At 33.8% G+C, this 23,299-nt stretch overlaps 3 protein-coding genes across 4 annotated transcripts; 2 read left to right on the top strand and 1 right to left on the bottom strand.

Annotated features, from left to right (window-relative positions):
- The first annotated feature begins 379 nt into the window (after window positions 1-379).
- Window positions 380-1,887, top strand: LOC102624484 (uncharacterized). Its single transcript, XM_006472960.3, has 2 exons — window positions 380-828; window positions 1,183-1,887. Exons 1-2 carry the CDS (start codon window positions 380-382, stop codon window positions 1,628-1,630), a joined length of 897 nt encoding a protein of 298 aa, XP_006473023.2. The 3' UTR covers window positions 1,631-1,887.
- A 545-nt stretch (window positions 1,888-2,432) lies between these two features.
- On the bottom strand, window positions 2,433-8,255 carry LOC102611460 (aldehyde dehydrogenase family 3 member H1). The gene is made up of 10 exons (XM_006472741.4): window positions 7,934-8,255; window positions 5,966-6,034; window positions 5,768-5,864; window positions 5,437-5,643; window positions 4,502-4,617; window positions 4,280-4,384; window positions 4,036-4,208; window positions 3,843-3,933; window positions 3,151-3,300; window positions 2,433-2,839 (listed from the first exon to the last, which is right to left on the bottom strand). The coding sequence occupies exons 1-10, from the start codon at window positions 8,165-8,167 to the stop codon at window positions 2,600-2,602; spliced, it is 1,482 nt and encodes a 493-aa protein (XP_006472804.2). The 5' UTR covers window positions 8,168-8,255; the 3' UTR covers window positions 2,433-2,599.
- An 8,961-nt stretch (window positions 8,256-17,216) lies between these two features.
- LOC102610460 (probable L-ascorbate peroxidase 6, chloroplastic/mitochondrial) lies at window positions 17,217-21,382 on the top strand. 2 transcript variants are annotated; one of them, XM_006472737.4, is made up of 12 exons: window positions 17,217-17,563; window positions 17,657-17,791; window positions 18,046-18,166; window positions 18,239-18,339; window positions 18,424-18,511; window positions 19,454-19,521; window positions 19,604-19,690; window positions 19,855-19,929; window positions 20,032-20,109; window positions 20,190-20,294; window positions 20,797-20,862; window positions 21,167-21,382. In XM_006472737.4, exons 1-12 carry the CDS (start codon window positions 17,333-17,335, stop codon window positions 21,317-21,319), a joined length of 1,308 nt encoding a protein of 435 aa, XP_006472800.2. In that variant the 5' UTR covers window positions 17,217-17,332; the 3' UTR covers window positions 21,320-21,382. The 2 variants fall into 2 exon arrangements, with proteins under 2 accessions (XP_006472800.2, XP_006472801.2); XM_006472738.4 differs by having other exon boundaries at window positions 17,219-17,563; window positions 21,007-21,382.
- Window positions 21,383-23,299: the final 1,917 nt, after the last annotated feature.

Here is a 23,299-nt window from a genome sequence, read left to right as displayed (position 1 = left end):
AGCAAAACTGAACACCAACGCGAAACGAATTTTGAAGCTGGTGATGGAGAACCACACCCCCATAATAAGGTACATATATTTGTGCAAGTATGTATTTGCTTTTATGTTCTTATAGATTTGGTTTTTCTTTTAAGAAGTTAAAATTGTTGGAATTTTTAACATAATTAATTGATTTCTTTTTTTGATTTCACATGCATGTTTACCGCCTTTAATTGATTTCACATGCAAAAATTATTAACAAAGTATTAAGATAATATTTTTATCTTTTCTATTTAGGGCTTCTCTTTAAACATTTTATACGTGAATTGTGCATGCATGCATGATGTGATTGTCTCGAATTTCATTTTAGGGCATAGAGGATAACTCAGACGAAGAAACCATGCAAGGAGTTCACAGCTATAGATACAACGTTGACGGAATCGGAGTCTCCGATACTCCGAACTCCCCAGGGGGTCTCTCCAAACGCCGGAGCGTCGATAACATCTTTCCTCTCTTGCCATCTTATTTCTCAAGAAGCAGCAGCCGAAGGAGTCCCTCTCCTTTCTCGAGAAGCGCCAGCCGAAGAAGCCCTTCGCCAACACCGTCATCTTTATATCGAAGCATAAGTCGGAAAAGCGCCGAGTTGACTGGTCATCCCGGTGCCTCTCCGGCTAGTCTTTCGCGAAATACAAGCCGGAGGAGCACCACTCCAATCATGTATTCAAACTCAACTGGGATTCCAGTTAAACCTCCGGCCGTGGAGAAGAAGCTTGAGTGCACCCTTGAGGAATTGTGCTTTGGATGCACCAAGAAGATCAAGATCACAAGAGATGCCATTACAAGCTCCGGGTTTGTTTATTAACCCAATTATTCCTTTTTCTTTTTTTTCTTTTTTCCCTTTCTTCCAATATAACTCACATATTGTGACTTGATTCTAATACAAAGTTTGTGGAAGCACTTTCAACTAAATGGATTAAAATGGAGCGGCAAATTATATGAGACATAGTCTTGAACATCTTTTCTTAAACTGAATCAAGGGAAAATTTACTTACACACAGCAAGCAATTTTTCTATTGGCATGGAAAAGGTCTAAGCAATCGGCCTATCCTTTAAAGAATGTCATGCAAGTTTAACCAATTGATATGCGAATTACGAGAAGCATAAGTTTGATTGATGTTGTGCTGATATTATTGGTTTTGGCAGGCAACTAATTCAAGATGAAGAGGTGCTATCAATAAAAGTGAAGCCAGGGTGGAAAAAAGGAACAAAGATTACATTTGAAGGCAAGGGAAACGAGGTACCGGGGACTCAACCAGCTGATATAATCTTTTTGGTTGCAGAGAAACGGCATCATCTATTCAGGAGAGACGGCGATGATTTGGAACTGGCCGTAGAAATTCCTTTAGTAAAAGCTCTTACCGGTTGTACAATTTCAGTCCCTCTTCTCGGCGGAGAGAAGATGGACTTGTCGATTGACGACGAGATCATTCATCCTGGCTATGTAAAGATGATAGAAGGGCAAGGCATGCCAACAAAAGATCCTGAAGGAGCAAGAGGGAACTTGAAGTTGCTGTTCCTCGTTGATTTCCCAACAGAACTAACAGATGAACAACGCTCAAATGTTCTTGGTATTTTAGAGGATTGTTGTTGATTATCCGCTTATTAATTTAGTTCTTTTATAGGGGAATTGCGGGTTTATGCACTGTGTTTTGTTCTATAACAGCTGTAATTTTCTCGTCCTTTTTTTTTTTTTTTTCTTTTTCTCTCCTGTTGATGTTTAGGTCACCACCATATACCTAAACTCATTTTACCATACACCATTGTAAAATATAGGACAAAGACTTGAAGATGTAGTAATCAAACACAAATCACAAGTTTGGTTTTGTATCTTACCCAGAAGGGAAAACTAGTGCTTGGTTGAAGAATCTTAGCATTCCGAGTAAAATTGATTCTCTTGTTGCAAGTTTTTCTTCTATTTCAGAGATGACTAAGAAATTTATTAGATTTCTTATGAGACGGGCATTTTGTAGCGACTAATCACGCCATAAATAAACCTTCAGCACTCATTCAAGCCGTTGATCTCCCAAATAAAAAAAAATCGTAAAATGATAGGTAAATGTATGGTTTCAGGCTGATAACGGTTCAATCTTCAATCAAGGTTTGCCGATGAAAAGTATAGGATTCATGACATACAAATGCCTTGGGAAAGAACCCAAAAATTAGCAAAGTTTTTACGGTAACTAAACTACAATATTTAACATTTGAAAATATAAACTGAAACACTTTAACAATTCGGTACTGCTAATTTAACAGAACGGATCAGTTTCCATCATTTTTCAGCCGCTATCTTTGTTACAACTATGTCAGCGGGCACACTTCAGGCACCCGAAAAGGAGCTGTATTCAGTAAGACATCACTAAATATAAAGCCAAAACAAATACAGACAATGCAGATAATTTTAACTTTACTCTCATATTTTGAAACCAATCAAATCTTGTTCAAATAAAGTTATACAGAGAAAGAGAAAGATACTCCAAAATGGTTTTGAGTACCTAAAATTACGAAGAAAAATACAGAAAAAATAACATAAAGTCAAGACAGAAACATAGAGTTATCTTGTTTATGCCTTCGACCATCCCAGAAGGGCACGTATTATGCCAAGTAGACTACCAGATATGAGAACTTTCAGCAATCTTAGCTTGCCCTTTGTGTATGGCGGGTATCTCACAGGCACATCACCAATAAAACCTCGAGATAGAACTGCTTTTTTATGACTGAAAACATCAAAAGAGAATTTCCCATGGTATGCTCCCATCCCACTCTCCTGGACTCCCCCAAATGGCAGAGAATGAACAGCAAGCTGCATTATCAGAATGTGAAAATCAAAAACCTTACCCATCAAACAATGCTTCTATTGAAATTTTCCAAACAAATTCATGAACTGTAACCCGATTTCATGATTGACACAACCATGTCTCTAAAGATGATCAAAGCACAACCAATCTTAGCAACATTCTAAAATCTAACAAATGCTAAGTAAAATTTATACATGTCCTCAGCAGCATCTAGTAGTCACTTTAACCTTAATCACAGAGAATATCACAATCTTCAGTATGTGCAAATGCATGAACGTAATAAGGTGTGATTTTTCAGAAGAGCAAGCATAATTACATGTACAGCAGTGTCATTGATAACCAAACCCCCTGCAGAGACAGTTTCCACAAACTGCTGCTTGAGCTTCTTGTTGTTGGTAAATAGATAAGCAGCAAGTGGCTTTGTTCCTGAATTTATAATATCAAAGCTGTCCTCTATTTTGTCAACCTGCTCCAAACCCATAAAAAAAAAAAAAAAAAAATGGAAATGAAAGATCCACAAATAAAAGATGCAGACTATCTTTATTCTCGGTAACTGGTGAAACCCAATAGTCATCAGCATATTCCTTAACCAAGATTCAGATAGCTAACTAGATAAATTTGTTCGCATGAGAATTCCCAAGATTCGGATAGCTAACTAGAGAAATCTGTTCACAGGACAATGCCAGGTTAAACTTTTAAGTTGGCAAACTTTAAGGGAGAAAATGTCATGCTTTTAAGTCATGTCATTTACCGATATTCTTATATTATTTTACAGGTACAGGTGATGATGATTTTATCACTAGTGCTCTGTCCCGTGTTTGGTTTGGAGAGCAGCAGCCAAACCAGAATTGTGGGTGCAGTCCGTTGATCAATCTCATATTGCTTTTATAATTTATGCTTCAAGAGAAGAATGCAATTAAAAGAAAAATTGGAGCACTGGGAGAAACGACAATAGAGAGAAAATAAAGAGAAGTAAGGCCATTATAATACAATACGCTTAGTCCCTACCGTAAGGATGGGAAGCAAAGGACCAAATATCTCTTCACTCATGATCAAAGAGTCTCGCGGGACATCTAATAAGAGGGTGGGAGCAATCCTCCTGCCATGGAAGGAAGATTATTGTTATAACAGGCCCACAGTTTATAACAGAAACTAAAAGTAAAGCGTTAAAGAGAACAAGCATCTACACAGTAGCACTCACAGTTTGTTTTTGTCCCTTTCGCCTCCATGAACAATCTTTCCAGAAACCTTGTCATCATCTAGGAGTTTTGACAGGCGTGCAAAGTGGTTGGAATTGACTATGCGGGACAAGTCTTTTGATTCCAATGGATTCTTCCCGTAAAAATTCTCCAATTCATTTTTCAGAGACTCTAGCTGCAGAAAAAAGGCTTAGGTGGAGAATAAATACATGGATTCAGAGATGTTTCAAGTATGAGCAACCTTACCAGCTTTGGAGCAAAATCTTTGGTCGTTATAATGTGATCAGGAGAAATGCATGCTTGTCCATTATTACAACCCCACTTGCCCATAATCATCCGCCTACAGGCAACCTTTAATATATAGCAGTATGTCAGATGCAATGGTGGCAGACATGGTAGAATTAGCAGCAAGTAAATGACTATGGGATTTTGATTTTCTTGACTACACAGAGAAGGAAAGCTTTATACTTTTAAATTGATGCCCGAATCAAAGACAACTGGAGATTTTCCTCCAAGCTCCAAAAGAACTGGTGTTAGATGCTTTGCAGCTGCAGCCATCACAATGCGTGCAACTCTTGAATTGCCTACATTCAAGGATTATTTGTGACTTATTTCATTATATCCATAGTTAAGTATGAAAATATGCAGTTTAACGACATGCCAAAAAGCACCAATCTTTTCTCTCTTTCTTTCTCCCCACCTAGCTGAAACAGCCTCCTCCACTAAAAGGTTAAATATATGAAACAATAAAACCAAACTGTAGTTGTCCCATATTTTCCTCTACCATGACAGATTATTTGAATGTACAATTGCCCGACTTAAAAAGACCCCCACTAATAGGATGGTAGATTCCTAAGTAAACAAGACGTAAAAGAATTTCCACTAGATTCCTCTTTTTAAAATATTTTCCTCTACTTGGTCTAGTTAAAATCTTCAACCCAGCCATTCAGTACCTCACTGGTGAGATATGCTAGTCAACCATTTTGTGTTTGAACCGCTGAAATCCACGCCTCCTTGTTGTAGATGTGCATTTATTCCATAAGTGTAAAGAAACAAAATTGGAAAAACTTGCCCCCAAGGGCATGGTCGGGTTGGTAACAGCAGCTGGCCACCCGGATTCGAGCCTTGGGGGAGGTAAGGGAAAAAAAAAATTATTTGGGTTTGGCCCACCCCCTTACCTTTTAAAAAAAGAAAAAAAAATTGGAAAAACTTGAAGTGGGCCCAAAAATCCTATTATGTTTCTAACCATTTCAACCTTGAGCAATGCAAAAACATTCCGTCTTCTTCACATCAAAATACATGCCACCATAATTTAGAAAAAGAAAAAAGAATTCTAACCCACATTAAGATGAGCCTTATATCATGCTAGAAGAAATTGTACATAAAAGATTGATAATAAGAACCTGTATAACATATTTTATCCCACTTTTGATCAAGCAGTGCAGACGTTTCAGCAACTGCCCCTTCAACAACCCTTATGGAAGACAAATCCATATATTCACCAACTAGTTTTGCAAGCAATGAAGACGATGCTGGAGCAACTTCAGATGGCTTTAGAACCAGAGCATTACCAGCTGCAATAGCCCCAACAACTGGATCGAGAGACAACACTGGGAAAGAGTTGAAGTTATTATTTTCTAAAATATGAGAAACAAAGGCATCAGATCTGATTAAAATGCCATCTTAATCCACTGTAAAATATGAAAAAAAAAATCACCAGAATGTCTAACGTACAGAAAGGATAATTCCATGGTGAGATGATTAATACAACACCAAATGGTTCTGGCACTATTTCAGCTGATGAAGGAAAAGTTGTAATTGAAGTTTTAGCCTGCACTATGAGCAACATGTTGAATTAAATTTAATTCAAAGACTACCAATATTAGTCACAAAATGAATTTCCATATAGATAGGAGGTTCTGAACAAATTGCCTTCTCTGGTGTCATCCAGTGTTTTAGTTCCTTGAGTGCTGACTTGATAGAAGTCTTCAACAATGCTACCTGCCAAGCAAACCCTATAAATCAACACCAGAGGAAAGTGAAGTAGACTATGCTTCATATAAAACTTCCATGCAATAATGAGAAGCTCCAGGACAGTTGCCTTCAGTTTACCACCAAACCAAAAAGAGTTCCAGAATTACGCACCCACATATAACATATGACCAGAAAGAAACAAAACACCAGCAAATCTTGTTAAAAGTGCAACAACAACAACAAATGCAGAGGATTAGTACTCGTGTTAATTCTCTATTCCACTTGTTGTTTTAACTTTGACTTGAATTTCTGTTGCAAGCTTATCAACTTAAACCTAAAGGCACAGGTTTGAATTAAGGTGCTCACATGTTAAAGGAAACAGAGCACCAGCCTCTGTAACCAAGACTTGTAGACTCTAAATATCTGCTTTAAACATTGAGTTAATTAAAATAATTTCAAACATCTAGCAAAGGCTGCTGCATTAATTTCCATCGCAAGAAATTAAATAAGTGACTATCTAATTTCTAACAGTTCACACATCCAGATTCCCAACTATCAATAGTGTGGCTCCTAATTTCTACTAATTTTTGGAGTTATTTGACTCTTGTACATATATTTTCCTCTTTGTCCCAATTTTTAAGTTCATATTCCAGTCATCTACATATTGTCCCATATATTTTACAAAGTAGTTGGTAGCCCAAAGATAAAATCATCTCAATGTTAAAAAATGGGCATAAATTCATGAACATGAAAACAGAGTTCGGAAGAACTTTTCTTCATTAATAAGAGAACTATCAACCTATCAGTAAAATGAGCCAAATGATGTAACTTAGCAGCTCCTGTTACAACAGATATGCCCCATTAAGCAGAAGTTTACACATGTTCCTTCAAAAGGAGAGAGAAAAAGGGGGAAGAAAAAATGAGACCTAAGCCCCACATGTTGATTTCAAGTCAAAATGTTACTGGGTATTTTGAAGACAAAAATAAAATTGCAAAATTTTGTCAGAGCTATGTAGGTGTATCATTAATGCTCCTGATATCTATTCATAAATTTTTCACACAGAGATCCCAAACCTTACCACTTTACGCCATGATTTATAACCACCTTCTTGTACATCAATATTCCGATGTAAAGCAAAAGTAAAAAAGTACAAAGAATTAATGACAACAGAATAACAAACTGAAAAACAAATCAATACGCCGTTGAGGTTTCTTTAGGATATCAACTCTTCCACAACCCTACCACTAATTGCCCAGCCAATAATGTTTACCATAATTGTTTACAAGATTTAATTGTAGATAAAATAGACATCTATAGCAGCACCATTAATCAATCCCATCATAAGAACCGTGATCATATTCCATGGGAAAAGAAATTTAGCATGGAATCAAATCATATGCAACTAGACATACATATTAGGTGAACACGCACAACAAAGTACCCAAAAATAATACCACTCTAAATTAGGCCCACATATCTCACTATTTTTTGTTTAAGCCTTGTGTAGGCACACATAACACAAAGCTAAACATAAGTAAAACCTATGGCATTGTATCATTTAAAGCAAGCACTGCACGTCAAACCAAACGTCATATAAAAGGGTTGTTGAAATTTCCCCGTCTCAAAACTGAATCATCAATCATCCAGTTCAAGTTCCACTCCAAAAATAATGATAACAGAAACCTTCATAAATATATAGCAGACAAATTTTATTAAATTTTCTCTTCAAAAAATTTATAGAAAAAAAAAACTCCAAAATTGCATATAATCGATAATCTACGAAGATGAATTGATCTTATAATATAATCATCATGATCAAATAATAGTGATAATAATGAGCTCGAAATATGTGAAAACGTAATAGAAAGAACAGAGTCAATGTCGTATTTAAAAACAAAGAAAAAATGAGAAAAAGCTGAAACGACCTCGTAAATGGAGGATTCAAGTTCCGGCTTATCGAGATCTTGACGAAGAGCGTCGACGATGTCCGGCTCGCGCTCGTTGAGCATCTTCATCAAACTCTTCAACTGAGACACTCTCCATCCGTAGCTCTTCGTTTTTCCAGACGCAAAAGTTCCTCTCAGCTCCTTCACGAACAAGCTCGCCGCCTCCGCATCGAACACCTCATTCTTCTTCTTCGTCTCCTCCTCACTCCCCATTGCAATTCAAAAAGCGAGAGAAGGACGGATGGATTTTGGAATTCTGTTTTTTTTGCTTCGGCTACAAACAATGCTGACGAATAAAATGATGTTAGCATTTTTATACGCGATTTATCTACATATATATTTATATTTTTATAATTTACGGTTTACGCTTACGAGTGTAATAATTTAATTAAATATTGGAAATGGGGAAGCGAACAAAAAAGTGTCATTATTTTATTGATTTAAATTGGATAATGGAGAGTGAGAGAATGGGACTTTTTTTGGGAGTTGGCGCGTCTTTTCGGAACTCGCGGCGCATCTTTGGTGTTTTCCTTCGGGCGTGTTTTGATTGCTCCTCCGACTGTTACCCCGCACGTATTCTTCACGCTATGTGCTGGCACGTGGTGTTGGTGGTGACGTATCCTTGGCGCTTTTCCGCTTGGTTGCGAATTTGTGATAACAAAATGACAATGTCAGTGTAAACGTGGAACGTGGAATTAAGGTGAGGTGTAGATTTCTTCGTATTCATACGATGAATATTGGCACGATAAATAAAAGATTTCACATGAGCCGAAAAATAATCATGTAATGTTCGTATTAGACTATTTTATTATAATTATATATTTATGATATAAATATTAATTAATATGTAATAATATTTTTAAAGCATACATATATATAATATTAAATTAATTACGCGTGTTATATGTATATCGTATCATATTTTTAACTCACAATGTTATATGCTTACAAAATTTATTTATCCTTTTTTAATGTTGATGTGTTAAAATTTTTAACCGAAGAAAAAAATCTTTATGTTCAACGGTTCTTAATTTATTATTTTTTTAATTTTAATGATATTTATAACTAAAATTCTATCACACCCTCCGAAAAAATTTATGTAATTGTAGTCGCATATTTAAACTCAAAAGTTGTATTTACTAACCCAGAATAAGAATAAAAATTAAAAAAAAAGTATTTACTTGTTAAATTAAAATTGAGAATGAGAATAAGTTGCATGTGACCCACACAAATTTTAAATTAATTACTGAAGTTCTAATTCCGAGAGTGGGGTTGGGAATCAAAACTCCATTCTTTATAATAACAATTTTGCCCCCTAAAATAATAATCCTAATTTTGTCCTGCAACGATCCCCCCCCCCCCCCCCCCCCCCCCGGTCCCCGCCCCATATACTGTAGCCGATCACTCTCTCTCTAGAACTAAAGGAAAACGAATAGCTTGGGCAGCCTGTCCCCAGTCACTTCTATCACTTGTCATGTTGTAGCTCATCATCGCCGTTGTCTCCCTCGTGCTTGTCGTCAGCTGCCACGTGTTGTCATCAGCTGCCTTGAGTCGTCAGCTGCCTCCATCACGCAATTCCAATTCTGATTTGCAGCTCCGTTTTCAATTTATTATTTATTAATGCAATTATTATCATTAATTAATATTAAATTAGTATTATTAAATTTATTAATGTTATTATCATCATACTTCTTCAGTCTTATTATTATCTTTGTTGTTGTTTTATTTTATGTTGTTGTTGATATTATTATTATTATTACCACTAAATGACGATAATTAATAAAGGGTATTTTAATAAATTATAGTATTTCATTCTGGTTCAACACAAAAATAAATACATCAATGGAAATGAATTTCATTTTAATTCTGATTTTTATGTCTTCAATAAATAATTTTTTTATGTTTCACATTCTTGATTTAGATTTTAGCCTATTCCAATTAATGATTAGTGAACACACCATGAATCTACTTTCACATAAATATGGGAGAACTAGAACTCCAACTTACATTTGTGGGGAAAAAATAGTTTCATTAAATAATTAAATAATTCTCATTTTTATTTTTACATAGATATATTTACAAGGGTATATCTCTTAGGCCACGTTAAATTGCAGCAATTATTTTTAATGCAGAGTAGTACACCTCTATTATTTCTTGCTTATAAAATTTAGGGCTCTACCTTTTTCAATAAGTTGTTAGTATTTGTAAATAACAAGACGAACAAAATAATTTACTATTTGTAAATAGCAAGACAAAGTAATAAATACCAATCACAAGGGCAATCATAACCGAGCTTGCGTATGGGTCCTAGTCGCAGATCACAAAATAAAAAGTGTAGATAATATGAAGAAAAAAAAATGTGGCCAGCACATAACAGTCTAAATAAACCAGAAGTTTAAGTGATATTTGATTGCCTGTATATTGTATAGGAAAGACAAAAATTATTTATTTGTTAAAATTGCAATAGAAAAATGCACTGTTTGGACTCTTTTGTTATTGAAATATCATTGTCAGTCTAATTTGGCCTGTTTTATCAAACGGTGAGAAGGATCTTGTGTTGTTAAAAAAAATTGCATTTATTTTTCAACATTAAAGTTTGAAAATTTAATATTATAACGTCATGGATGTAATGGATCCTCAATAAGACTAAGGGTCAATCTAAAAATCTAAATCCCAACTATATGACAACTTATTTGTAATTACCGCATTTTAATGTTGAAAAATAAACTTTAATGTTAAGAAATCTAAACTAGTAAATATGAGAAATGTTAGAAGAAATTCACATTATTTTAGCTATTGCAAATCAACCAAAAGTTTGTACAATTAATCAATTAATTATTTTTTGTACTTAGGTCCTCAATATATTTGACTATTAAAGTTATTTTAAGATAAATTTTATCCGACATTTTACTGTGATAATATAAAATGACTAAATTAGCTTAAGAAATTTGAGTTATCGCATTTAATAGTTTTGATATTTAATTTTATTTGATTAAATATCCAAGTTTATTCTTTATTTGAATATTCAAAAATACTATTGTCAATTTATTGTAATTATTTATTGGAAATGGGGTGGGTTTACAAAAATTATGGGAAGAAAATATGACTACCGTTGTAATAATTAAATTTTTATACAATTAACTTCCCTTTAAAACCTTTAATGTAATATTTTTCCCCTTTCAGTTCCTTATCTAGTTGGCATGAATAAGGGTAATTCATATAAATGAGGCTTTGGCTAAGTTACATTAAACGTAACTTACGCCAGATACAGCAACAGTGCTAGTGATGGGACTTGTCACTGTTGCTGTGCCCGGCGTAAGTTACGTTTAACGTAACTTAGCCGGCTCCTATAAATGAATGGTGGGTTAACTGATTTTTGAAAAAGGGATAATTTAAAGCCAAATTTGAGGGAGCACGCCACATATTTTCTTAATGTTGAACTTTTTGGTAAACTGATTTTATCAGTTTTTTTTTACTAAATTAATGTGAAGTGATGTCGGGATTAATTAGCCACGGTAGCATGTCTGTTGTTGGATTGAATCAAAAAGTCCAACTTTTAGATTTTATATTTTGTATCACACGTGTGGTTTTCGCCATCGTAGCAATCAGTGAAACTGTGAAACCAATGCTCGCCGTCCACTTTCTGACTTTATTTTTATTTTCCCTTTCCGGTTAGGTATTTTTTGTTGGGAGACCGGTTCAGCCGGTACACCTAATCTGGTTCCTTTCACTCTCCACGCCAAATGACATGCCGTGAGTGCTTGAACAACCTTCTGTTATTCTGGCGATGAAGTCAGAGCTGTAAACAAATGTTAATTGTTTAATCCACTTCAATTAATAATAAATTTACTGTTGAATTTTGTTCTGTCACTACAAAGAATCAAAAATATCGCATTGAAGGGAACGTGATAAATTTAAAATAATCTTTGATGAGGTGGGGGAAAAAGATAACGAGTGATTTGTCTTTGTGTTTGTTCCATTATTTTCCACGATCCATGCTTATCCTTAGTTGATGACATATTCCATGCATCACGTGAAATCTTTTATTGGTTTTTACTCTACAATTTTTTTCCCAAGAAGAATCAATAGACACCTCTCGAAGACGGACCTAATTTGGTCAATGTTGAACAATTGGCTTATTAAACTTCCGTATTCATTTTATTTTTCTTGAATCATCATCAATAAATTATATTCATAACGTGACAACACAAATTTGGCTTGAATCATTAAACTTACAATTTTCAACCTAAACTTATCATGTTAATTATTGACGTCAAAATCTGATCATGTCAGTGTATGAGGTCCCTACCATATTATAACGCCAGTATTTGAATTTGTTTGTGTAGAGAGATGGTTTCCAACCTTGATCTAACAACCTGAGTAGAAGATGGTGACTCATAATCCAATCTAACAAATAAGAAATGGCGAATATGATTCTATCGTAGCAAGTAATTATAATAAGAGAAACATTCAGGAGTGCCAAAAGTTTTCTGACATTAATCCTATGATACTCAAGTCAGTATCAAGGATTTTTGTAGGAATAACAAAGTGTATAAATTTTGTATAAATAATGAATAAAAATGAACCAAAAAGAAAAACCTAAGAAGACGTTCTTCCTTAAAATAAGAGGAAGAAATAAATACAAGATAAGTGAAGATAGAGATGGGTGAGGATGAAGAATCAGTTCAAAAAGTAAATCATTTGAGATTTCATAGAGAATGAGATCAAATGGAATTTTTTAAAAAGTCTCCAACCATTAACATTCTTGGGAGATTTATAGAGATCAAATCCCTCCCTCTAGATTATGCTATAGTGAGGTTTTCATAGAGTTTCCTCTTCATCCCCTTAAATCTTAGGATTATGGGTTTTTTTTGATAGGATTCTACCTCACTCACTCCTTAGAACCATGGTATTATGGGTTTTGCAGATAAAACTCAATTCTTAGATTTTCAGATAAGGTGAAAAGATTGTTTTGACCCAATTCCAACGGCCTTTTCGCCTACTCTTGCTCACCAGATTTCCTCCAAAATATTTTAAGTGATGAGGGGAGTAGAATTAAGAACCAAAGAATGCTTGATTCTGGCTGCCCTCTTTTATCTAGGGATGGCAATGGGGAGGGGAGGGGAGGGGACCGATCTCCCCGTACCCATCCCCGATATTTTGTGTATGTCTCCGTCCTCGTTAGAATTACTTGAGAGAATCTTCATCCCCTCCCCGAATAATAACAGGGGATCCCTGAGGGTCCCCGATCCCCGAATAACTAATACATTTTTTTTCAATTTTGAGTTAATCATATTAAAATAAAAAATTCAAATAAAAGTAAAGTTCGAAATATATCTTACATTAATATCTATTACAAAAGTCACATACATTAAATTAGTAAGTAACGCAACATGCAAGGAATACAAACTTCTTTTACAAACTATCATGAACAAATTAATAGTTTAATACAAATTTATTACAAATAAAATCGAATTTAGATTCAAAATTAACTTTTTCAATGGTGGCGTGAGCACTTTATAAATGTGGACTATTCCCTTTACAACACAATAGTTAAATCGGAGCAAATCAAAAGCAAATATTAGATTAGATTAGATTAGATTAGATTAGATATTAAAATTGTGATTCGCTGTGGGCAATTATAACATCTAAAAATAAATAAAAAATAGATTTAAATTTAAAATATTTAAAGAATATTAAAATTGAAAAAATGTTTGGCTAATAGAATCTACTCGGTCTTTTTATTGTCATAAATAAAAATTTAGAACTGTAATTAGTTAATTAGGCCTAAAAGTTTAATAATATAAATATTTTGGTATTTTATATTTTTACCAATATTTATAATTTTATAATTTAAATTTTATTATTTATTTATTTACTAGTAATTTTAAAAAATTAAAATAAAATTAAAAATTAAAATGGGGAAATGGGGAAATGGGTAGGGGATGGGGATTCCACCTCATCCTCATCCCCTCCCCGAATAAGAAATTGGGTATGAAATTATCCTCATACCCTCCCCGAATGTGGAAAATCCCCGAGGGTACCCATTCCCGTGGGGATTTTTGCCATCCCTACTTTTATCACCCAAACATTAATAATGTTCATGCTTCGTTAAGTGGCCAAGGAATTTTCAAACGATTTATTGTTGTTTTTCATTATTTTATATAAAATAAGTAATTACTAATAGGTCCTGTTACGCAAAATTTACATCAAAAGATGTGATATTTGATGTATCATTCACTAATTGATGGTAGGGATGGCAATGGAGAGGGGAGGGGAGGGGACCAATCTCCCCGTACCCATCCCCGATATTTTGCGTATGTCTCCATCCCCTCTCCGTCCCCGTCAGAATTACTTGAGAGAATCATCATCCCCTCCCCGAATAATAACAGGGGATCCCCGAGGATCCCCGATCCCCGAATAACTAATATATATATTTTTTATTTTCGATTTTGAGTTAATCATATTAAAATAAAAAATTCAAATAAAAGTAAAGTTCGAAATATATCTTACATTAATATCCATTACAAAAGTCATATACATTAAATTAGTAAGTAACGCAGCATGCAAAGGATACAAACTTCTTTTACAAACTATCATGAACAAATTAATAGTCTTATACAAAATTGTTACAAATAAAATCGAATTTAGATTCAAAATTAACTTCTTCAATGGTGGCGTGGACACTTTATAAATGTGGACTATTCCCTTTACAACACAATAGTTAAATCGGAACAAATCAAGAGCAAATATTAGATTATATTATATTAGATATAAAAATTGTGATTCGCTGTGGGCAATTATAACATCTAAAAATAAATAAAAAGTACATTTAAGTTTAAAATATTTAAAGAATATTAAAATGAAAAAAATGGGCTAATGGAATCTACTCGGTCTTTTTAATGTCCTAAATAAAAATTTAGGACTTTAATTAGTTAATTAGGCCTAAAAATTTAATAATATAAATATTTTGATATTTTATATTTTTACCAATATTTATAATTTTATAATTTATTTACTAGTAATTTTTAAAAATTAAAATAAAATTAAAAATTAAAAATTAAAATGGGGAAATAGGTAGGGGATGGGGATTCCACCTCATCCCCGTCCCCTCCCCGAATAAGAAATTGGGTATGAAATTATCCCCATACCCTCCCCGAATGGGAAAAATCCCTGAGGGTACCCGTCCCCGTGGGGATTTTTGCCATCCCTAATTGATGGTATATAATTATCACATTGAGGATTGTATAAAATTTTAACTATTATTGAATGCAAGATGACAATTAATTGATGTTATTATCATTTTAAAAAATAAACTGTTGTTTGCAAACTTCACGAGTATATTATTATCTATCACGTTATAGAAAATACATAATTTAAAGTAAATTCCAGACTTTTCCGTGCAGTGGACAAAACAGTTATATATTGGATCTCACTGCGAGAAGAGTTTGGGCATTGGCAAAGTTGTTGCGAAATTAAGAATCCAGGGCTTTGAATAAGATTCAGTTACAGCTTCTTTCAGGTCAATTCTCTCTTCAATCGGCTCTCTTTGTACACTTCATAGCCAAATTCAAAATAGAAAATAAACAATCCTCCTTTGCAGCAAAATTTTCACGCTCTCTTCTTAGCAAATTCGCCAATTTTTTTTTTTTATTTCGAAAATTTTAGGTGGAACGGAAAATGAAATGAAACCTCTAATGCACATTCTCCTTGTCCGGTTTTAATTTTTGGGTTTGGGTTGGATTTTTTTTTTTTTTTGGTGTATTAGTGTCTGAATACTATAATGGGTCCCAGACTAATACGATGGCAAAAAGTCTTATAACAAGTATAGTATTTAATGTATTTACATTTCTAAGTCTCGAACTGAAAATTTTGGTAAAGTTAGAACAGTCTTATATCAATTGATCTACGCGCTTATTGTTTAAATATCTTTTAAAATGACTTCATTAAATTTATATAAAATACAAAAATATATCTAATTAAACCCACACAACACACAATACATAAGCGATATTGTTTTATTAGAAAAAAACTCTCTCCACATACGCATACTTTTCTTTTTAAATAAATTTTCAAAAAAAAAAAAAACGTTTGGAACCTTCAATTTTAGTGCAGAAAATAGCACTTACCATTATGAAGAGAAAAGGGCTGACATTTAAGAGTTGATTTAAGAAGAAATCAAAGTTGTTTGAGAAATTAATGGGAGTTTCATTAGAAATTTTATCTTTTATATGCAATTTTGATGGGATAGATTAAGCAAAGCGCCTCTAAGAGATACCTAAAGGGGTCCGGTAGTTCGGACTCTGTTTAAATTCGGGATGTTATGTCAGCGTCTGTAAGGGGGCCCATTTAGCTCATGTCACAACAGATCCACGATTCGATTGAGACTAGAAGTGGACAAGCCCACATTGACCATCCCTGCAAACTTCTTGTCTCACACCACTAAAATGTGTGTGAACAAGATGATACCAAGTTGCCGATGACATTATTCTATTACTTGGAGCAAAACGAAAAGCAGCAGTGGTACATGCACATTATCTTAAAATTGGATACACCTTCGTTTTGACCGTTCCAATGATCAATAAGATATGATTTATTTTTTGACAACAAAGGGCATATCTTTTTGACTCCAACAAAACCCGGAACATCTTAATTAAAGTACGTGTAAGGTCCAAATTTTGTAAATAACAATTTTTTTTTTTAACTAATGTGAAAGATGCAATTCAAAATTTTTAAAAATATACAATACCAAAAATCATATTTACAAGGTTTTTAGTCATACAATTCAAGTTGTAAATATAGAAAAAAGTGGTTGCATATTCAAAAATCTTTCATATACTTTTGTTATAAACTAAATGTTTAGTGCGCTTGGAGGAGCTGTACTGCCACTGCGCAGCTACTCGCCATGCCATATTCTAAAGAAATTTTTCCTAGAATATAAGGTGGAGAACAGCTGCCCCAAACGCTCCAGCTATTTATTTTATAAAATGCAAACTTGTGCGTGATTGTTATCAATTTAAACTGAACTGCAGCAATTCAACATTCTATAATTTACATTGCTAAAGCCTAAAAGAAACAATACAAAGCTATATTAAATGAGCCTATGGAATGTTATTATTTTGTTACATGATAATTGTTGGAATTTTGGATAAAATAATATCTTTTCAATCTCCACCAACCACCTAAAATGTTTCAAGAAAACTCTGCTTTTTGTGGTTGGGATAGGGACAAAGTCATCATCCTGTATAAAAACAAACCCAGCCCGATTCCCAAACACAACCAGAACAAAGAAAAGAGGAGTGGCGCGCGCGTGCTTGCCATTGGGCCTCGTAATCCAAAACAAAAGGAGCAAAAAGCGAACGCTTGAAAAAGAACCAAATGGCAGCTCGGCCAGCGTCACTGACACAACAACAGATACGACTGCAATCAAAATCACAATCACCGATGGCTTCCTCTTTGAGCACCGCCGCTTCTTCTCGCCTTCTTTGCTCCACCACCGCCGCCGCCGCAGCTGCTAAGCTTTCTTTCTCTTCCGCTTCTTCACTCTCTTTCTCTCTCTCCTCTTCTTCCTCCCTCAAATGCCTCAGATTCTCTCCTCTCATCAGCCAGGTAACTTTTATCGAGTGTGTTTTTTTTATTCTATTTTGTATTTTCTTTTGCCGTAACATGTAGTTTTATCTTCTTCTTTTTTTTGGATTGCAGAGGAGATCGTCTGTGAACAGAGGATATAGCACCGTACCTACGACGAAATGTGCGGCGTCGGATCCTGATCAGTTGAAGAGTGCTAGAGAAGATATTAGGGAGCTTCTCAAGTCTACATTTTGCCATCCTATTTTGGTACATATGCGAATGTGAACCCTCTTTGAATTTCTGAATTGCATTATTGATGTGCTGTCTTTGTTAGTTTGGAGATAGAAGTTTTGGAATTGAATTTTTGTGAAAACTCAATGTTTAGTTCTATAATTAACATTGCGCAAGAATGAAAAATAAAGCGTATACTGACCAAGTCTAGTTGATGAAATGGAACTATTCAGTAGTTTTAAGTGTTTACAGCTTCTTGTGTATGATGATATTAATAACAGTAATAACAGGTTCGTCTAGGATGGCATGATGCTGGTACTTATGACAAGAACATTGAGGAGTGGCCTCGAAGGGGAGGAGCTAATGCAAGTCTTAGATTTGAGGTTGAGCTAAAACACGCAGCCAATGCTGGTAATGATATGAACATTTTTGTGTAATTGAGCTTGTTTTGAAGATTTGGCACCTCACAACCTTGCATTTTAGGGCTTGTGAATGCATTGAAACTGATTCAACCTATCAAGGACAAATATTCCGGTGTCACATATGCAGACTTATTCCAGTTGGCTAGCGCTACTGCTATAGAGGTCTGACTGACTCTTATTTTGGAATTGATATGATTTCAATTAATTTGATCATCTAAAGGTTCTATCAATTTCTCTGAAATTCAGGAAGCCGGGGGTCCTAAGATCCCAATGAAGTATGGAAGAGTGGATGTCTCAGGACCTGAGCAGTGCCCTGAAGAAGGAAGGCTTCCTGGTAAATACACCTTTGATGTTTATAGAATTTGGCTTGGTATATTTTACCATGGCGCCTACATTAAACAAAATAACAGTTACTGTGCAGCTGTTTGTATCATGGATTATTCATAGAAATTTTGTTGATTGATTGCTTGAGCATATGAACTTGTCGTGTCTGGTGTAGGACAATCTTTTCTATGAGAATCTTGTTGACATCTTGGGGACTGAGGAGTGTAATTTGGTTAATTCAAAGTTTATCTCTGTTGTTCTTTGATGTAGGAGTGAACTTGTCTTGTCTGGTGTAGGAAAATCTTTTCTATGAGAATCTTGTTGACATCTTGGGGACTGAGGAGTGTAATTTGGTTAATTCAAAGTTTATCTCTGTTGTTCTTTGATGTGTGTTTGATAGTATAGAGGCCAAGCAATATTATTCATGGCATGAGGTTTATGTATGTGCTCAGACACATGTTTATACATTTGTGTGGATTGAGTGAGAAATATACTTAAGACACTTTGGTGGTTTGAAAAAGAATAAATAAATAAATAAATAAAAAGTTGTATATTGAAGGTTTATATCTGCTGACATTTTGGCAATTGATTGCTTAATGTGCTTGCAGCCCCATGACCTTGTCTATTCTCTGATGTATAATTTTGTGAGCATGATATCTACTGTTTTATGGATTAGATGAGTATGAGTAGCTGTTACCCCCCATACTGGCGAATTTTGAAGTGTATGGTTGACTTTGTTTATTCTCCGATGTATAATTTTGTCAGTATGATGTCTACTGTTTTATGGATTAGATGAGTATTGAGTAGCTGTTTCCCCTCATACTGGTGAATTTTGAAGTGTATGGTTGAGTTGTAGTTATTTGTGGTTTTTGTTTTCTTTCCCCTGCTTTTTTTCACATTTCGTCTTAAATGACTACGCAACTAAATTTTGAAGTACTCATTTGGCATACAGCTGCTGGGCCTCCATCACCTGCTGAACATTTAAGAAATGTCTTTTATAGAATGGGATTAAATGACAAGGTAAGATAAACTGTAGGAATACTTGGTTTTTCTTTTACCTCAATAGGTTGTGATGTTTATTAAATAGTTCTTTGATCTGCAGGAAATAGTTGCCTTATCTGGTGCACACACAGTGGGAAGGTCTAGACCTGAACGAAGTGGTTGGGGCAAGCCAGAAACAAAGTACACGGTAAAAAGCCTCTTTAGTTGTTTGGGAGGTACCATAGAGAACCTTTCTAGTACTTCCTCTGAATTGTTTACTTCTGGATGACTAGACAATCTGATAATTATCTGCTACAGAGAATATAGCTATAGCAAGCAGCTAATTATTTAAGAAAATATATTGCATGACAGAAAGATGGACCAGGAGCACCTGGTGGGCAGTCCTGGACAGTACAATGGTTGAAATTTGACAACTCCTACTTCAAGGTTTGAAGTCAGAACACTGTCTCTTCATATGCATCTGCTATAGTGAGAAATAGAGGGGATAAGTAAAAGCATATTCCGCTTGCTGACTGATTTATCTAACAGGATATTAAAGAAAGAAGGGACGAAGATTTACTCGTGCTGCCTACTGATGCTGTTCTTTTTGAAGATCCTTCATTCAAGGTAAATATTAACGAGATCTTAGTGTAAGATGGTGAAGTAGAATCATCATTTATAGCTAATAAACTTGGCGTAATTTACAGGTTTATGCTGAGAAATATGCTGAGGATCAGGAAGCATTCTTTAAGGATTATGCTGAAGCCCATGCCAAACTCAGCAACCTTGGGGCAAAATTTGACCCTCCTGAGGTATGTTAAGACTGCTTGTGTTAAGTGCTAATGTCAATGCAGCTTTTCTTTTGACTAGAAACACTCTGTCATTGTTCCTGAAAATTTTGAAAACATCCGGATTGAAGAAATTTTTTTATTGTATTTAACTTATGAACTCATATTTTTCTCTTGCGAGATAGTTCAATTGGTTCTGTTATTGGCATTTATTTGAATAATTTTCATAATATTTGGAATAGCTCAGATGAGTTTTCTTACAAACAAGCATATTTAGAGTGCCAAATAACTGCACATTTATCAATATTGCGTTTCTGGCTGAAAATGCCAAGTGAAATTTTAGTCTTTCTGTACTCTTCGGGCACGTGCATGACTGCATATTACCGTCTCCAATTATTGGCATCAGCTGACAATCAGGATTTGACTTGTTAACTTTTAAGGAATCTGCATCAATAAATCTGTTGTGGAAGATTATGGTAAAAGGGATTAGTAATCTTTTAAACTGATTGTTGAATTTGGTGATCAGGGTATCGTGCTAGATGATGGTGCTGCTCCAGAGAAGTTTGTAGCAGCCAAGTATTCGTCCGGAAAGGTTGTAATTATATATTAACTTATTTTTAAAAATTTATTTTAGTTAATAGTAGTTGAAAATTCCTTGCATTTTTTATTTCCATAGTAATCGAGCTTGTGTATGTGCAAAATGTTTATCTTTTATACTCTTTATGATTTGATGCAGGACTGAAAAAACAAGTAACTTTGTTTTCTTGTGCCGTATGTTATAATAATACAAGATGAAGGTTTTTTGAAATCCTGTGTGTGCTTCACACCTAAAACTTGGAAGTCTAAGTGAAGGTGAAAGAATAAAATTCAATTAGTGTTGGCTATTTGAATTGCAGAGTGAGCTGTCAGAGGCTATGAAGCAGAAGATACGGGCAGAGTATGAAGCCGTTGGTGGAAGCCCAGATACACCTCTACGGTCAAACTATTTCCTGAATATTATGATTGTGGTTGCTGTTTTGGCACTTTTGACATCTCTCTTTGGAAATTAGCTTGGATTTTGTAGTTTACTATTTTTTTTTAATAGCATCTTTTGTTGAATTTCTTTTTCTTTAGCCAATGATTTCTTCCTCTTTTTTTTTTTGCTATTCCGAGGTAATACCTAACAAAATTATAACATGGAAACATTCAATTTTAGGAATGTAAATTAAGTATATACTGCCGAAGTCGGGGTTAAATTTTTTACCGGAATGGTCTGGTAGCATCAGCATCATCCTCCTTAAGTCCTTTTATCTTTAGGCTGGAATTTTAATAGCAAAAATTTGATGACTCGGGTGGGAAAAAAATATGATACGAAATTTGAAGGTTGCAGGGAATTTAAAGCTTGGGTTCTGCCCGAAACCCCCAATCGCCTCCAAGTAGATTCGTGATCAAACAGGATAAGGCCTGTTTAGTATTTAGATAGTGTGGTCTTAAAGTTAGAATTATGAAATAAAAGTTAATAGTATATATATATATATATATATATATATATATATATATATATATATATATATATATATAATTTTTAAATAATAATTTTAATAAAAATAATTTAAATATTACAAGTTTATATATCTTACAAATATAGGATAAAATTAATTTAGTTTTCAAATTATAATAGTAAGTATTTATAAAATATTTTAAAGTTATAGTTTTTATGTCACAACTTATTGCCCAACCACAATATTAATTTTGATTTAGATGGTTTTATTTTTTTTTAATCTGAAATTTAAATAAATTTAAATTAGTCTGAATTTTAAATAGAGTTAAATATATGAATCTGAATGGCATGTTTTTTTTTTTGAATCACTAAAAATAAGTATTAAATTATTTTTTAATTTAAAAAATTTTAAAATCAATATTTTTACAACCATACCCTTATAAATTATTAATGTTAAACAAATAATAAGCATCTCAAAGAAAATAAATAGGATAATATATTATCATAAAATAATCATGTTTAATTGAATACAACACTTTAATATTCTAAATTAGTATATGTTAATCAGTTTTATTGTTGTTTATGATATTGTACATGAAAAATATTTAAAAAAATTATGAAGATAAATAATACTAATTTGAAGAAAATACAAAGATAAAAAATCATAATAATCTATCATTATATTATCACAAGTCATAAAGATGGGTAATAATATTAATTATTAAATTTTTATTTAGGTAAAAGTGAAAACTAATTAATTAGTTAGAGATATTTTAGAGAATATCTTTTTAGATTAAGCAAAAAAATAAAAATAAAATTAATTAATAACTTAAATAACTGGAAATTTTTGTTAAGTTGAAAACACAAACGGATTTAATAACTTAACTGATTGAAATTAATAAAAATAAATAAATAAAATAATCAATCCCTCGATCTTTGAGTTATGGTGTACTTAGAAAGCATGGGGCCTGTTCGAATCCAGTCAGCTTGGCATGTCTCGGGGCTGGGGCTACCGTAGAGCCGAAGCTGTGGATATGTTATTGAGAACTTTGAACGTGTAACAAAATGATTGCGCTGTATTATACTGAATAAAACACTACGGAAGCCTGCATAGCAAATACACACCTTATTTCTACGCATATCTACAGTAACTTAAATTGAGATGAGTTAGAGAAATCCGAAGAAGTAGATATTGTTCTTCGTTCGACTTTGCAACTTAAATTGGGCTTGGGCTTGGGCTTTGTCTGCAAATTTTTTATTTTCATTTTTATTTTTATTTTTTCGTAAATGTGAGATGTCATAATTTCATTTCCTAATGACCTCGCACGTGGATCAAAATAAATATACATAGTGAAAACAAATTCATCCTACACTTCAAATCGTGAGCGGACTCTCTTACCAGTGCAACAGCTTGAGTTTGTTTATCAAATAATTCTTGTTGGTTCATTGTGTCACCGTTTTATTATTATTATTATTATTGAGTTCTGCAACAAAAAAAAAAAAAAAGGCCTCTACTTATAATAGAACCAAGTTTCAGAGGTTAATATAA

This window comes from Citrus sinensis, chromosome 5 (genome assembly GCF_022201045.2).
Source record: "Citrus sinensis cultivar Valencia sweet orange chromosome 5, DVS_A1.0, whole genome shotgun sequence".
NCBI classification, from domain to species: domain Eukaryota; kingdom Viridiplantae; phylum Streptophyta; class Magnoliopsida; order Sapindales; family Rutaceae; genus Citrus; species Citrus sinensis.
The sequence above is the reverse complement of the archived record's forward strand: the minus strand, read 5'-3'. Positions and strand labels throughout refer to the sequence as shown.

Bases quoted from the DNA above. Each gene is read 5' to 3' on its own strand.
- LOC102610460 (XM_006472737.4), top strand. From the start codon at position 17,333: ATGGCAGCTCGGCCAGCGTCACTGACACAACAACAGATACGACTGCAA. The intron at 19,691-19,854 runs GTAAAAAGCCTC...ATTGCATGACAG, and splicing joins AGCCAGAAACAAAGTACACG to AAAGATGGACCAGGAGCACC. The intron at 20,863-21,166 runs GTTGTAATTATA...TTTGAATTGCAG, and splicing joins CCAAGTATTCGTCCGGAAAG to AGTGAGCTGTCAGAGGCTAT.
- LOC102611460 (XM_006472741.4), bottom strand. From the start codon at position 8,167: ATGGGGAGTGAGGAGGAGACGAAGAAGAAGAATGAGGTGTTCGATGCG. The intron at 4,209-4,279 runs GTAAGGTTGCTC...TTTTTTCTGCAG, and splicing joins AAGATTTTGCTCCAAAGCTG to CTAGAGTCTCTGAAAAATGA. The intron at 3,934-4,035 runs GTGAGTGCTACT...CTTCCATGGCAG, and splicing joins GAAAGGGACAAAAACAAACT to GAGGATTGCTCCCACCCTCT.
- LOC102624484 (XM_006472960.3), top strand. From the start codon at position 380: ATGCAAGGAGTTCACAGCTATAGATACAACGTTGACGGAATCGGAGTC. The intron at 829-1,182 runs GTTTGTTTATTA...TGGTTTTGGCAG, and splicing joins GATGCCATTACAAGCTCCGG to GCAACTAATTCAAGATGAAG.